Here is a 17,016-nt window from a genome sequence, read left to right on the forward strand (position 1 = left end):
TGATGCTTCTGCATCACGGTTCATCGCCGTAGTTTCAGGGTAACTAGACAAAATCTTCAAAGACTTACATGTCCAAGCATTCGACGGTCAGAGAGGCCTCCACGGCAATTCAGTCACAATGACAAAATACAGATTACAGAGTGATGGGATGATAATAAAAGAGACAAACTTGAAGCGAATTCAGACCTGACGACTACTGTCCACCTCTATATCTTGCTCACTCCAATGCATCGTTGCCCATGCTCCTTATGCGCTCGAATTTGTCGCATCTTATTACTTGTGAACTTTTGTCCGAGGCATTCACCTATCACAAATGCCCTGGGCGGGCTTATTAGAAAAAACGCCCGTAAGCCGCCACTGAAGCGTGTGATTTATGAAGGCTCTAAAACTTGGCCAATAACTAGTTCACTGAACTTGGCATTTGGGTACAGGGAATGAAGCATTCCCCTTGGTTCTAAAAAACAAGGTTTTAGGCCTTGTTTAGTTTCTCCCCCTAAAGTAGACTTTCTATCCCATCGAATGTTTAGACATATACACAAAGTATTAAATATAGACTAAAAAAATGACTAACTGCATAGTTTACGACTAATTTACGAGACGAATCTTTTAAGCCTAATCAGTCTATAATTTGACAACGCGGTGCTACAATAGCACATGCGTTAATGATGGATTAATTAGGTTTAATAAATTTATCTCGCGGATTACTGGCGGATTCTGTAATTTATTTTTTTATTAGTATCCGAACACCACATGTGATACCCGATGTGACACCTTAAAACTTTACACCCTGTATTTAAAGGCCTTGCTCCCCTTCCCGGTGGAGGCTGCATGAGAAAAAGTGATCATCAACACAACATATCAACTAGATATACAATCCTCTATCAAAACCACTACCCTACGCAGACACTGTCCAACAGGAACTTGGACATTCATCCACTACTATGTTGGAGGCACCATGCACCCATGTATACTGTTTAGTATGGATACAGCCTACAGACGTGGAGCATTTGGAAGGATCTTTCTTCGCCTTATCGACCCAATGATTGGTTTTTCGTATGGCCTTGCAGTTCTGTTTCCAGCGGTATGTCATTCAAAGAATCTTTAAACAAAATAAAACCCTCAAATGTCCTGTTCCAAAACACTACAAAAAAAACAAAAACAAACATGATTGAGAAGATATCAACCAAATACTCCTAATTAGAAGAACAAATATCTGCACAGGATTATGGAAGGACGAGTTCAGTTGTCAAGGTATTTATATGCATGATGTCTATGGTTGAGCTGTTCCGCATTAGAGCTAAACAGAGTGCAACACATGTATATAACAAGAAAGAAAAGGCAGCAGCCATATGCAGAAGACCAGGGGTGAATTTGTTACTTACACTTTACAGGAAAGGTCGTAAGCTAAGCAGTATAATCATGTCCATCTGTACATGGCCAGCTTATTTCACTTGTTCAGTTCTCGAACCAACGGCCTCCAATATATCTTCACTGCTGCCTTCAGCAACTTCCATTTCCTTCACCTTCTCAAGCTGCCTAAGGAGATCCAACCTATCGGGAGCATATGTGGACGGGATCTACACGATTGCAGATACAGAAAATTGGGATTTATATAACAAATGGCAACAGGGGGAAAGTAGCGTGTGAACGTAAACTACATACCATCGATGGCACATATCTCTGGATGAAAGCCAAAATAGCAGCATGACCAACAGCGGTGAGCTGGGACAGAAAGGCAATTGTCAGAATGCTCCAACAGTAAACACACCTTACAGTCGATAGATTCACAGGTCAGAGTATATGATTGATATCACTCTTGGACACAACAAAATATTTTGCCATGGCAATTCAAACACCAAAATGAGTCTTAGTAGCCCACAGTCCACGCGGATAAGGTAAAAGGTTAAAAGGATTACTCCAAACAAATTAAATGAAATGATAAAGTGGACCTAATAAGCCTCTACTTGTTAAAGAAGTAGGAATACAAGTACAAGAAAGACTCACTGGCAAAAGCATGAGTATTCCTATAGGAACAACAGATGCCAAATCCGTCAGGGTTCTTTGAAGAGCCTGCTTTTCCTTCTGAGTTAGTTCATCCCCAATAAGAGCTCTTTTTAGCAAACCCATAGCAGCTCCTGTATCAATTGCTAAGAGTTGTGTCCCCTGCAACACAGTCTGTGCAGAAAAATATGAATAAGAAACAAGAAGTTTTTTATAACTAGTACAATGGAAGTGTGGAGCTAACAATATTGCGATGAGCGCCTTTGGTTTGGCCAATAGGCTTTTGGATAAAGTTAATTCGATTATTCAACCCCCTACTACAATCTTTCAAAATGATACCATGCCTTGAAGTGTCATTATTGTCAACCACAACAGAGGAAGAAAACCTTGCAATTACTACTATGGGATCTTAGGTTTAGATGGTCATACCGTTGTAGTCTCCTTGACCTTCTCCACTGATTTAGTTATGACATTTTCTTTCTTGGTAGCCTGACCGGAAGGAACTGATGAACCAGGCGATGGCGCAGTTGTTTAGTCACGTCTCTGCCATACCGAATTGTACACGTATTTTTAATATATACAGGAACAGCGTTGAGCCACTGATCTATTGAAAATACGTACTCTCTCCCTACTGGTACCCAAGTCCAAGTGACACGGTCTCCAAATATAACTTTGACTTCTTGTTTTTTATAAAAATATTTTTTAAGACAAACCTATTCATAATATGATTTTCACATTTCCAAACTCAACAACTTAAAAGTTATTCATGTTTTATATTCCCAATGTTTTGATCCAAACCTTATCCAAAACAATACTTCCTAAAAGCCCGTTCGGCTGGTCACGCTTGGGCTGATTTTAGAAGATTTTGGATGGTTCAATAGTATTCTGAAAGAAAGAATAAGCTGAAACAAGCTGGAACCTCACCGGCCGAACACCCTAGGTAGTTACCCTAGTAGTAGTGCAGTAAGCTTTGCAAATAACTTCCGAAGGAAATGATTGACTTGGTAAAGCTAAATCGTGAAACCGGTTTTATGCTAGCCAATGATATGCAAATAACTGTACGGTATGGTGGTATATGTATTTGTTTTGGACATGTTTCTGGTACTATCTCTAGTGATAGTGAACCATTTTTTTGACAAACGGTTAATAAGCGTAAATGAGTACATCTACTGAGCTTTCAGAGTGACAGGGTGGACCCAACAGGAAACTCAGTCAGAGACCACATTGGAAATTCATTTGGAAATCTTGAAGCTTTCTTAAGCATCAAGCCCTCAATCAGCGCTCAAGGGGGGCTACGGCTACTATCAAATCATTAAGACACTCAAGTTTCAGCATTGACTGGACCATATATAGAAGTGTAAGCATCGTCGAGTCGTCGTCCTGTGATGCTTCTGCATCACGGTTCATCGCCATAGTTTCAGGGTAACTAGACAAAATCTTCAAACACTTACGTGTCCAAGCATTCGACGGTCAAAGAGGCCTCCACGGCAATTCAGTCGCAATGACAAAATACAGATTACAGTGATGGGATGATAATAAAAGAGACAAACTTGAAGCGAATTCAGACCTGACGACTACTGTCCACCTCTATATCTTGCTCGCTCCAATGCATCGTTGCCCATGGTCCTCGTGCGCTCGAATTTGTCGCATCTTATTACTTGTGAACTTTTGTCCGAGGCATTCACCTGTGACAAATGCCCTGGGCGGGCTTATTAGAAAAAACGCCCGTAAGCCGCCACTGAAGCGTGTGATTTATGAAGGCTCTAAAACTTGGCCAATAACTAGTTCACTGAACTTGGCATTTGGGTACAGGGAATGAAGCATTCCCCTTGGTTCTAAAAAACAAGGTTTTAGGCCTTGTTTAGTTCCTCCTCTAAAGTTTACTTCATATCCCATCGAATGTTTAGACATATACACGGAGTATTAAATATAGACTAAAAAATGACTAATTGCATAGTTTACAACTAATTTACGAGACGGATCTTTTAAGCCTAACTAGCTCATAATTTGACAACATGTTGCTACAGTAACACATGCGTTAATGACGGATTAATTAGGCTTAATAAATTCACCCCACGGATTACTGGCGGATTCTGTAATTTATTTTTTTATTAGTATCCGAGCACCCCATACAACACCCCATGTGATACCCGATGTGACACCCTAAAATTTTACACCCTCGATTTAAAGGCCTTGCTCCCCCTCCCGGTGGAGGCTGCATGAGAAAAAGTGATCATCAACACAACATATCAACTAGATATACAATCCTCTATCAAAACCACTACCCTACGCAGACACTGTCCAAGAGGAACTTGGACATCCATCCTCTACTATGTTGGAGGGCACCATGCGCCCATGTATACTGTTTAGTATGGATACAGCCTACAGACGTGCAGCATTTGGAAGGATCTTTCTTCGCCTTATCGACCCAATGATTGGTTTTTCGTATGGCCTTGCAGTTCTGTTTCCAGCGGTATGTCATTCAAAGAATCTTTAAACAAAGTAAAACCCTCAAATGTCCTGTTCCAAAACACTACAAAAAAAAACAAAAAAAAACATTATTGAGAAGATATCAACCAAATACTCCTAATTAGAAGAACAAATATCTGCACAAGATTATGGAAGGACCAGTTCAGTTGTCAAGGTATTTATATGCATGATGTCTATGGTTGAGCTGTTCCGCATTAGAGCTAAACAGAGTGTAACACATGTATATAACAAGAAAGAAAAGGCAGCAGCCATATGCAGAAGACCAGGGGTGAATTTGTTACTTACACTTTACAGGAAAGGTCGTAAGCTAAGCAGTATAATCATGTCCATCTGTACATGGCCAGCTTATTTCACTTGTTCAGTTCTCGAACCAACGGCCTCCAATATATCTTCACTGCTGCCTTCAGCAACTTCCATTTCCTTCACCTTCTCAAGCTGCCTAAGGAGATCCAACCTATCGGGAGCATATGTGGACGGGATCTACACGATTGCAGATACAGAAAATTGGGATTTATATAACAAATGGCAACAGGGGGAAAGTAGCGTGTGAACGTAAACTACATACCATCGATGGCACATATCTCTGGATGAAAGCCAAAATAGCAGCATGACCAACAGCGGTGAGCTGGGACAGAAAGGCAATTGTCAGAATGCTCCAACAGTAAACACACCTTACAGTCGATAGATTCACAGATCAGAGTATATGATTGATATCACTCTTGGACACAACAAAATATTTTGCCATGGCAATTCAAACACCAAAATGAGTCTTAGTAGCCCACAGTCCACGCGGATAAGGTAAAAGGTTAAAAGGATTACTCCACACAAATTAAATGAAATGATAAAGTGGACCTAATAAGCCTCTACTTGTTAAAGAAGTAGGAATACAAGTACAAGAAAGACTCACTGGCAAAAGCATGAGTATTCCTATAGGAACAACAGATGCCAAATCCGTCAGGGTTCTTTGAAGAGCCTGCTTTTCCTTCTGAGTTAGTTCATCCCCAATAAGAGCTCTTTTTAGCAAACCCATAGCAGCTACTGTATCAATTGCTAAGAGTTGTGTCCCCTGCAACACAGTCTGTGCAGAAAAATATGAATAAGAAACAAGAAGTTTTTTATAACTAGTACAATGGAAGTGTGGAGCTAACAATATTGCGATGAGCGCCTTTGGTTTGGCCAATAGGCTTTTGGATAAAGTTAATTCGATTATTCAACCCCCTACTACAATCTTTCAAAATGATACCATGCCTTGAAGTGTCATTATTGTCAACCACAACAGAGGAAGAAAACCTTGCAATTACTACTATGGGATCTTAGGTTTAGATGGTCATACCGTTGTAGTCTCCTTGACCTTCTCCACTGATTTAGTTATGACATTTTCTTTCTTGGTAGCCTGACCGGAAGGAACTGATGAACCATGCGATGGCGCAGTTGTTTAGTCACGTCTCTGCCATACCGAATTGTACACGTATTTTTAATATATACAGGAACAGCGTTGAGCCACTGATCTATTGAAAATACGTACTCTCTCCCTACTGGTACCCAAGTCCAAGTGACACGGTCTCCAAATATAACTTTGACTTCTTGTTTTTTATAAAAATATTTTTTAAGACAAACCTATTCATAATATGATTTTCACATTTCCAAACTCAACAACTTAAAAGTTATTCATGTTTTATATTCCCAATGTTTTGATCCAAACCTTATCCAAAACAATACTTTCTAAAAGCCCGTTCGGCTGGTCAGGCTTGGGCTGATTTTAGAAGATTTTGGATGGTTCAATAGTATTCTGAAAGAAAGAATAAGCTGAAACAAGCTAGAACCTCACCGGCCGAACACCCTAGGTAGTTACCCTAGTAGTAGTGCAGTAAGCTTTGCAAATAACTTCCGAAGGAAATGATTGACTTGGTAAAGCTAAATCGTGAAACCGGTTTTATGCTAGCCAATGATATGCAAATAACTGTACGGTATGGTGGTATATGTATTTGTTTTGGACATGTTTCTGGTACTATCTCTAGTGATAGTGAACCATTTTTTTGACAAACGGTTAATACGTAAATGAGTACATCTACTGAGCTTTCAGAGTGACAGGGTGGACCCAACAGGAAACTCAGTCAGAGACCACATTGGAAATTCATTTGGAAATCTTGAAGCTTTCTTAAGCATCAAGCCCTCAATCAGCGCTCAAGGGGGGCTACGGCTACTATCAAATCATTAAGACGCTCAAGTTTCAGCATTGACTGGACCATATATAGAAGTGTAAGCATCGTCGAGTCGTCGTCCTGTGATGCTTCTGCATCACGGTTCATCGCCGTAGTTTCAGGGTAACTAGACAAAATCTTCAAACACTTACGTGTCCAAGCATTCGACGGTCAGAGAGGCCTCCACGGCAATTCAGTCGCAATGACAAAATACAGATTACAGTGATGGGATGATAATAAAAGAGACAAACTTGAAGCGAATTCAGACCTGACGACTACTGTCCACCTCTATATCTTGCTCGCTCCAATGCATCGTTGCCCATGCTCCTCGTGCGCTCGAATTTGTCGCATCTTATTACTTGTGAACTTTTGTCCGAGGCATTCACCTGTGACAAATGCCCTGGGCAGGCTTATTAGAAAAAACGCCCGTAAGCCGCCACTGAAGCGTGTGATTTATGAAGGCTCTAAAACTTGGCCATTAACTAGTTCACTGAACTTGGCATTTGGGTACAGGGAATGAAGCATTCCCCTTGGTTCCAAAAAAACAAGGTTACAAGGTTAGATTTTAGGCCTTATTTAGTTCCTCCTCCTAAAGTTTACTCCCTAACCCATCGAATATTTATACACATGCACGGAGTATTAAATATAGATTAAAAAATAACTAATTGCACAGTTTACGACTAATTTATGAAACGAATCATTTAAGCCTAATCAGTCCATAATTTGATAATGCGGTGCTACAGTAACACATACGCTAATAACGGATTAATTAGGCTTAATAAATTCGTCTCGCGAATTATTGACGGATTCTGTAATTTTTTTATTAGCATCCAAACACCCCATATGATACCCGACGTAACACCCCAAAACTTTACATTATGAATTTAAAGGCCTTGCTCCCACTCCCGGTGGAGGCTGCATGGGAAAAAGTGATCATCAACACAACATATCAACTAGATATACAATCCTCTATCAAAACCACTACCCAACACAGACACTGTCCAAGAGGAACTTGGACATTCATCCTCTACTATGCCCCGTTCGCTTTGCTGAAAAAACAAACCGAAACACTGTTCCGGTTGATTTGTTGTGAAAGAAAATTACTATTTCGGCTAATAAAACAAGCTGAAAAATACGAATTATAAGATAAACGAACAGGGCTGGCCATACGTCGGAGGGCACTATGCGCCCATGTAAACTGTTTAGTATGGATACAGCCTACAGACAGACGTGGAGCATTTGGAAGGATCTTTCTTCGCCTTATCGACCCAATGATTGGTTTTTCATATGGCCTTGCAGTTCTGTTTCCAGCGGTATGTCATTCAAAGAATCTTTAAACAAAATAAAACCCTCAAATGTCCTGTTCCAAAACACTACAAAAAAACACATGATTGAGAAGATATTAACCAAATACTCCTAATTAGAAGAACAAATATCTGCACAAGATTATGGAAGGACCAGTTCAGTTGTCAAGGTATTTATATGCACGATGTCTATGGTTGAGCTGTTCCGCATTAGAGCTAAACAGAGTGCAACACATGTATATAACAAGAAAGAAAAGGCAGCAGCCATATGCAGAAGACCAGGGGTGAATTTGTTACTTACACTTTACAGGAAAGGTCGTAAGCTAAGCAGTATAATCATGTCCATCTGTACATGGCCAGCTTATTTCACTTGTTCAGTTCTCGAACCAACGGCCTCCAATATATCTTCACTGCTGCCTTCAGCAACTTCCATTTCCTTCACCTTCTCAAGCTGCCTAAGGAGATCCAACCTATCGGGAGCATATGTGGTGTTAGAAATTTAGACATTTTCATTATCAGTTTAATCCAGAAATATAATATCAGCAGGTTTATGACAGCATATATGTGTATGTGTATATTTTTTTATGAACACTACAGTATGCATAGATGACATACTCATTGATAAAGTAAGAATACAAAATACAGTAATCACAGATATTAGACTGTATCCAGCGGAGGGTCCTATGCTGAGGGCATCGGAGGCTCCATTCGCACTAGTCGACATAGTGCGTTGCTCGAAGTCGCGGACCACAATCGATGCAGAAAGATGTTCGCAGTGCAGTCCCACGAATGGATCACCGGGAAGAAAACGCCTTGATGTTCTAGGGAGAAGATGGATCCAAGAACGATCTCTAGCAGGAAGATGGACGAGCAGCCGCGGATCGCTCCCCAAAAACCTAATGGCCGCTCACCCCATGCAGGATTCTTATGCGGACGTAGGTTCCGGAGGCACCTGCTCTCTCGCTCCTCCATGCGCGCAGAGGTATGGGACGGGGAAGTCAGAAGGCTGCTGATCAGTGGTTCTCTCGGGAGTGGTTGCGGGAGAGAGGATCTGGACTGACGGAAGACAGGATATATGGCCAGCGGAGGGTAAGGAGACGAACGCAGCGGAGAATCCCAGGAGACGGAAAGCAGAAGCGGAAGGGACGGTAACCTCCGCCATCAAGGGAGTAACTCCCGTGATTATATGGATTAAGTGGCAAAAGATTGGCCACGCCCCCCCCCCTCGCTCGCTGCCCGCCTGCCATGCCCACGCCCACGGCCCAGCCCGACCGGCGGCGGTGGCGGCGCGCGCGCGCGCGTGGCACGCCTTTATTCTTTTCTCAGCTTCTCAATTTAGATGAATAATTTCCAACCATATAAGCTAAGTCAGCGTTCAGTCAAAATCCCGTATGGTATTAAGCCATTCAACACTTAATGTTACGTACCATAGAGTTTATTTGATTTATTAAATATTATATGGGCCAAGCCCATATTATGTCCAACAATCCCCACCAAACTCTAGGGTTTGTAACAAAATAGTCTTAGAACCACATTTCTTTTATATACCAGTGTTTCGATGGAGACTGTTAGGTTGAACATCTATCTAGAACAATAGTTTCACTTAGTCATAACTGAACAATAGACTAAGCCTTGAATTGACAGTTTTGTGTGAGGTGAATGTCACTAAAGTCCTTAGCTGATACTGGGCAGCAAAAGACATCCCCTCTATTTGAAGCATATAAGTCATACTTCAGTGCCTTTCATGAGTATTTAGAGATCACCCAAATCTTATGGACTGTGACCAGCAGTCTGACTCATATAGGTGTGTTCCTCAAAAGATGTTCTGTAGGACAACATCTTTGCTTTGATAAGCCACTTGAAGCACATTAAGGCAAAAAACTAGCCTGTCTTACAGAAAGAAAAGACGTGCATCAGAAATGAGTCTTACTAAGGATCTTTCCTCATAATTTACTACTAGCTTATTTCACCGTCCTACTTCACGGGATCTCCGATCACATAGAACAGGTTACCACTATAGTAAATTTCAAGTAGGTCTCAAACCCATCTATCTCGATGCACTTTCTATCACGTTGCGTGATAAATCCTTAGTGAACTAATCTGTCAGATTGTTAGACGTGTGGACATAGTCCAACGCTATTACTCCGGAGTTTCTCAATTTTCTGACAGATTTTAGTCGTCGCTTAACATGCCTTGTGGACTTCATGTTATCCTTAGAAATGTTAACCTTTGTAATCACAGTTTGGTTATCGCAGTTCATAGAAATAGTCGGTATAGGTTTTTCAACAACCGGTAAATCCATAAGGAGATCACGAAGCCACTCAGCCTCCGATCCAGCAGTGTCTAATGCTATGAGTTCTACTTCCATTGTAGACTTTGTTAAGATAGTCTGCTTGCAAGACTTTCAGGAAATAGCGCCACCTCCAAGCGAAAACATATATCCACTTGTAGTATAAAGCTCATCAGCATCAAAAATCCAGTTGGCATTACAGTAGCCTTCTAGCACTTTTGGATGTTCGGTATAACAAATACCATAGCACGCCAGTGATCATCTTCTGGGTTTGGCACAAACTGGCTCAGCTTGCACACAGCAAATGAGATGCCAGGCCTTGTTGCACTAGCAAGATACATGAGCGAACCAATGATCTGGGAATATCTCAACTGACCCCTTGCTATTCTCTGATTTTTCCTCAATAGCACACTAGGGTCATAAGGTGTAGGAGCAGATGTACAGTCACTAAACCCAAAGCGACTCAGTACATTTTCCACGTAGTGGGTTTACAACAGAGTTACCCCACCATCACCTTCTCTTTGAAGCTTGATATTAAGAATAACATCAGCCTCTCCAAATCTTTCATCTCAAAATTTTTAGATAAAAATTCCTTCACCTCCTCAATCACTTTGAGGCTAGATCCAAAGATCAGTATGTCATCAACATATAAGCACAAAATGACTCCTTCACCCCCATCATATCGATAGTACACACATTTGTCAGCTTCGTTCACAACAAAGCCAGCAAATGTTAAAGTTCTGTCGAACTTCTCATGCCATTGCTTAGGGGCTTGTTTTAGACCGTATAATGACTTTAATAATTTATACACCTTGCCTTCTTGACCTTTTGCTACAAACCCATTAGGCTGATACATATAGATCTCCTCCTCCAACTCTCCATTTAGAAAAGCTGTCTTAACGTCCATTTGATGAACGATGAGACCATAAGAGGCTGCCAGGGAAAGCAAAACTCGAATTGTGGTCAATCGGACAACCGGTGAATAAGTATCAAAGAAATCCCCACCTTCCTTTTTGGTATAACCCTTGGCTACAAGCCTTGCCTTGTACCTCTCAATAGTACCATCAGACCTAAGCTTTTTCTTGAACACCCATTTGCACCCTATAGGTTTGCACCCATAGAGACGATCAACAATTTCCCAAGTTTCATTAGACATAATAGAATCCATCTTACTCCGTACTGCTTCCTTTCATAAGTCAGCATCAAGAGAGGAATATGCCTCTTCAATGGTCGTTGGTGTGTCATCCACAAGGTACATAATATAGTCAGCACCAAAAGACTTTACAGTCCTCTGTCTCTTACTTTTCCTGGTGACTATAGTGTCATCCTCCTTAGGATTTTGCACATAAAGTTTCTCAGATTGTTCTATCGGAATAAAGTTTTTATGCTCATGGGGAATTATAAATTCATCACTAACTGTGCTAGGTGCATTTTTCATGAGAAACTCATTCTAAAAAAATGTAGCGTCTCTAGATTCCATGATTGTATCAACAGCCATCTCAGAAACACTAGAGTTTATAATTAAAAATCTATAACCCACGCTGTGAATAGCATAACCAAGAAAGACACCATCAACAGTCTTTGGTTCAAGCTTTCGTTTTTTGTTTATGGGCACATTCACCTTTGCCAAACAACCTCAAGTTCGTAGGTAAGAGAGATTTAATCTCTTCTTCTCCTATTCCTCGAATGGTGTAATTTCTTTATTCTTTGTGGGCACTCTATTCAGGACATGACATGCTGTCAAAATAGCCTCACCCCACTATTCCTTAGATAGTCCCGTAGTCTCCAACATGGCATTACCCAAATTAGTTAGAGTACGGTTCTTTCTCTCTGCAATCCCATTGAACTATGGTGAGTATGGTGGCGTCCTCTCATGAATAATTCCATGCACTGCGTAAAACTCAGAAAATTCATTTGAGAAATATTTTCCCCCGCGATCGGACCGTAAATGCTTAATTTTCTTCTCAAGTTGATTTTCTACCTCAGCTTTATAGACCTTAAAATAATGCAACGCTTCATCTTTTGTTTTTAATAAATACACATAGCAAAATCTAGTGCAATCATCTATAAATATCATGAAGTATCATCTACCGCCTTTAGTCAATTCGCCATTCATTTCGCATAAATCAGAATGAACGAGTTCTAACGATGCCAAGTTCCTCACCTCAGCAGCTTTGTGAGGCTTGTGCGGTTGCTTTGATTGCACATACACCTGACACTTAGAATCTTTGACTAAGTTAAATTTCAGGATTAAATTCAGATTTGCAAGCTGCGTGAGACAGCCAAAATTAATATGACAAAGTCGTGAATGCCATATATTCGACTCATCCAAAACAATAACATTGTTCACTACTTTATTACACACATCATCAAGCAAAGACAAGTAGAACAAGCCTCCACAATCATAACCTTTTTCGACAAATGTTCCATGTCTCGACACAACATATTTATTGGACTCTAGCACAATTTTAAAACCATCGCGACACATCTGAGAAGCGCTAACAAGATTCTTTTTGATGGAGGGGACATGCTGCACGTTCTTTAATAGCACCATCTTTCCCGAAGTAAACTTCAGAACGACCGTACCAGCACCAAGAACATGCGCATGCAAACCATTTCCCATCAGCAAGGCTCCAGTCCTACCGGTCTGATAGGAAATAAACAAAGAAACATCAGTACACACATGAATATTAGCACCACTATCCATCCACCACTCAGGTGAGAGACAAACTAAAAGAACATAGGGTAAATAATTATCATACCCAGATATTCCTCCTCCAGTCTCGCTAATGACCACGTTTGCTGATTTCTTTTCTTGCTTATATTTGCGGTCTGGGCATGCACTTGCCCAATGCTCATCACTCCCGCAAACAAAGCATCATCCACCTTTCTTATTGTTTTTCTTCTTAAACTGTACAGTCTGCTTAGGCTTTGCATTGTTGTTCTCTTGCATGTTCTTCTTCTTTTTATTACGAGATGCAAATGAGTTTTTCTTCTGCACCATATTGGCAGCGGAAGACTCAACTCCTTTTCCACGGTTGTCTTTTGCTCTCGCCCTCTCCTCAACATCAAGAGATCCAATAAGCTCAGCCACACTAAACTCTTGTCTCTTGTGTTTTAGAGAAGTAGTAAAATCTCTCTAAGAAGGTGGCAACTTAGCGATTATACCGCCGACCACAAACTTGTCGGACAACAGACATGGAAAATGTTCTAGTTTCTTCGCTAGCGCCTGTATCTCATGAGCCTATTCGACCATAGAACGATTTTCAACCATTTTGTAGTCATACAGCTGCTCCATAAGGTACAACTCACTACCAGCATCAGAAACCCCAAACTTTGCCTCAAGAGCATCCCATAACTCTTTGCTTGATGTGCAAGATATGTAGTTTTTCTCATACTTGGGATGAAGTGCACTAATCACGGCGCCTCGAAACAGGTTATCGGCAGCCAAGAACTTTCGCTCGACCTTAGGAGTGAACTGTTCAGGCTTTCCCTATGCGGCGTGATAGCAATTCATCGCAGTCAACCACAATACCATCCTTGCACGCCATATCATAAATTTCTTGCCATCAAAATTATTAGGCTTCAGAGCAGCAGTAAAACCACTAACAGAAAATTGCATATTATTAGGTTTTTGGATTGTTAGAAATTTAGGCATTTTCATTATCAGTTTAATCCAGAAATATAACATCAGCAGGTTTATGACAGCATATATGTGCATGTGTATATTTCTTATGAACACTACAACATGCATAGATGACATACTCATTGATAAAGTAAGAATACAAAATACAGTAATCACAGAGATTAGACTGTACCCAGCGGAGGGTCCCATGCCGAGGGCATCGGAGGCTCTATTCGCACTAGTCGACATAGTGCGTTGCTCAAAGTCGCGGACTACAGTCGATACAGGAAGATGTTCGCAGTGCAGTCCCACGAACGGATCACCGGGAAGAAGACGCATTGATGTTCTAGATAGAAGATGGATCTTAGAACGATCTCCAGTAGGAAGAAGATGGACGAGCAGTCGCGGATCGCTCCCCAAAAACCTAATCGCCGCTCACCCCATGCAGGATTCTCATGCGGACGTGGGTTCCGGAGGCACCTACTCTCCCGCTCCTCCATGCGCGCAGAAGTACGGGACGGGGAAGTCAGAAGGCTGCTGATCAGTGGTTCTCTCGGGAGTGGTTGTGGAAGAGAGGATCTGGACTGACGAAAGACAGGATATATGGCCAGCGGAGGGTAAGGAGACGAAGGCAGCGGAGAATCCCAGGAGACGGGAAGCGGAAGCGGAAGGGACGGTAACCTCCACCATCAAGGGAGTAACTCACGTGATTATATGGATTAAGTGGCAAAAGACTGGCCATGCCCACCCGCTCGCCGCCTGCCTGCCACGGCCCGGTCAGCGGCGGCGTGCGCGCGCGTGTGGCACGCCTTTATTCTTTTCTCAGCTTCTCAATTTAGATGAATAATTTCCAACCATATAAGCTAAGTCAGCGTTCAGTCAAAATCCCATATGGTATTAAGCCATTCAACACTTAATGTTACGTACCATAGAGTTTATTTGATTTATTAAATATTATATGAGCCAACCCCATATTATATCCAACATGTGGACGGAGCGGTGCTTGGGACTTGGATTTGTGCGGGCCAACCGATTTTTATATACTATATGTATGTGAAAAAGAGAACGCGGCAGTATATATATAACAAATAAAAGAAAGGTTACACCACAACAATGGCAGGTTAATTAAAGTAGCAATTGACGCGCGATGTTGGTGGACTGTGAGACGATCTTGCTCGTCGGATCCCCCATCCAGCGGCGCACAAAAAAAGGTCTCTTTTCTCGACAAGTATTTTCCAAAGCCAAATTCACCTTTTGTGCCAAAAACAGATACTGCCTCTCCTTCTCCTTAAGGGCTCGTTCGGTTAGGGGTGGATGAGGCCAGGAATTTTTCCAGCTAATCAAACCTTGTATAAATTAACTAGCAATTCCGGCGGGAATTTTTCCTGAGAGCCATTCCTCGTGAAACGAACGGGCCTTAAAGCAATTGCAATTACAGTTGCTATAGGCCTCTCCTCCCACTTAATTTTGGTACTTTTATTTCGAGGTTGGAAATGAATCCATATATCTTTGCGACAAATATGGACAGATTTGTCTGGCTATTCCGTGACGCAAGTATAGTCTGGTAGCCTCCCGAAATTTCTTGGCTAGTTGTCGGTTGTCGCTCATGCTCATCTCGTGCTTGTTTCATGAATCTTTGATTGGGTCGTGTCGTGCAGGGCTGTAGGATCACTGAATTATATTTCTTAACAATAACTGTCAATAATTCGATTTTTTAAGAGATAATATTTGGTATTTCAGCTTACATATATATATATATATATATATATATATATATATATACATATAATAACTTTATAAGCTGGCACGGAGTACTTTTGCAAAAGTATGTGTGCCTGTACCTTTAAATTTCCTTACGACACGATGCGGTCGGTGATGGGGCTCAAGTCTGTTGGCATTCGCTTTCAAAAGCATAGGAAATTTTGCTCTGTCCTTGACTTATCAGATTTCTTCTGCCTTTTGTATCTTCTTGATTCTTGACTTATTATAAAATAAAACGTGTCTCACACTCTCACCTCTTGTTTAATCACGTCTCTGTCATACCGAATTGTACACGTATTTTTAATATATACAGGAACAGCGTTGAGCCACTGATCTATTGAAAATACGTACTCTCTCCCTGCTGGTAACCCAAGTCCAAGTGACACGGTCTCCAAGTATAATTTTGACTTCTTGTTTTTTATAAAAATATTTTTTAAGACAAATCTATTCATAATATGATTTTCACATTTTCAAACTCAACAACTTAAAAGTTATCCATGTTTTATATTCCCAATGTTTTGATCCAAACTTTATCCAAAACAACTTGAATTACCGGTACGGAGGTGTATGTATACGGAGGTGTATGTACTTATACCTAGTGCGATACTTTCTAAAAGCCCGTTCGGCTGGTCAGGCTTGGGCTGATTTTGGATGATTCTGGATGGTTCAATAGTATTCTGGAAAAGAGAATAAGCTGAAACAAGCTGAAACCTCACCGGCCGAACACCCTAGGTAGTTACCCCAGTAGTAGTGCAGTAAGCTTTGCAAATAACTTCCGAAGGAAATGATTGACTTGGTAAAGCTAAATCGTGAAACCGGTTTTATGCTAGCCAATGATATGCAAATAACTGTACGGTATGGTGGTATATGTATTTGTTTTGGACATGTTTCTGGTACTATCTCTAGTGATAGTGAACCATTTTTTTGACAAACGGTTAATAAGCGTAAATGAGTACATCTACTGAGCTTTCAGAGTGACAGGGTGGACCCAACAGGAAACTCAGTCAGAGACCACATTGGAAATTCATTTGGAAATCTTGAAGCTTTCTTAAGCATCAAGCCCTCAATCAGCGCTCAAGGGGGGCTACGGCTACTATCAAATCATTAAGACGCTCAAGTTTCAGCATTGACTGGACCATATATAGAAGTGTAAGCATCGTCGAGTCGTCGTCCTGTGATGCTTCTGCATCACGGTTCATCGCCGTAGTTTCAGGCAAAATCTTCAAAGACTTACATGTCCAAGCATTCGACGGTCAGAGAGGCCTCCACGGCAATTCTGTCGCAATGACAAAATACAGATTACGGAGTGATGGGATGATAATAAAAGAGACAAACTTGAAGCGA

At 41.2% G+C, this 17,016-nt stretch overlaps 2 protein-coding genes across 2 annotated transcripts; both read right to left on the minus strand.

Moving 5' to 3' along the window:
- Positions 1-801: 801 nt before the first annotated feature.
- LOC136472623 (LETM1 domain-containing protein mdm28, mitochondrial-like) lies at positions 802-2,550 on the minus strand. The gene is made up of 5 exons (XM_066470329.1): positions 2,431-2,550; positions 2,005-2,175; positions 1,663-1,722; positions 1,383-1,577; positions 802-1,141 (listed from the first exon to the last, which is right to left on the minus strand). Exons 2-4 carry the CDS (start codon positions 2,125-2,127, stop codon positions 1,443-1,445), a joined length of 318 nt encoding a protein of 105 aa, XP_066326426.1. The 5' UTR covers positions 2,128-2,175; positions 2,431-2,550; the 3' UTR covers positions 802-1,141; positions 1,383-1,442.
- A 1,656-nt stretch (positions 2,551-4,206) lies between these two features.
- LOC136472624 (LETM1 domain-containing protein mdm28, mitochondrial-like) lies at positions 4,207-5,936 on the minus strand. Its single transcript, XM_066470330.1, has 5 exons — positions 5,825-5,936; positions 5,399-5,569; positions 5,057-5,116; positions 4,777-4,971; positions 4,207-4,534 (listed from the first exon to the last, which is right to left on the minus strand). Exons 2-4 carry the CDS (start codon positions 5,519-5,521, stop codon positions 4,837-4,839), a joined length of 318 nt encoding a protein of 105 aa, XP_066326427.1. The 5' UTR covers positions 5,522-5,569; positions 5,825-5,936; the 3' UTR covers positions 4,207-4,534; positions 4,777-4,836.
- Between the last annotated feature and the right edge of the window lie 11,080 nt (positions 5,937-17,016).

Source organism: Miscanthus floridulus, chromosome 8 (assembly GCF_019320115.1).
Source record: "Miscanthus floridulus cultivar M001 chromosome 8, ASM1932011v1, whole genome shotgun sequence".
In the NCBI taxonomy this organism is placed as follows: domain Eukaryota; kingdom Viridiplantae; phylum Streptophyta; class Magnoliopsida; order Poales; family Poaceae; genus Miscanthus; species Miscanthus floridulus.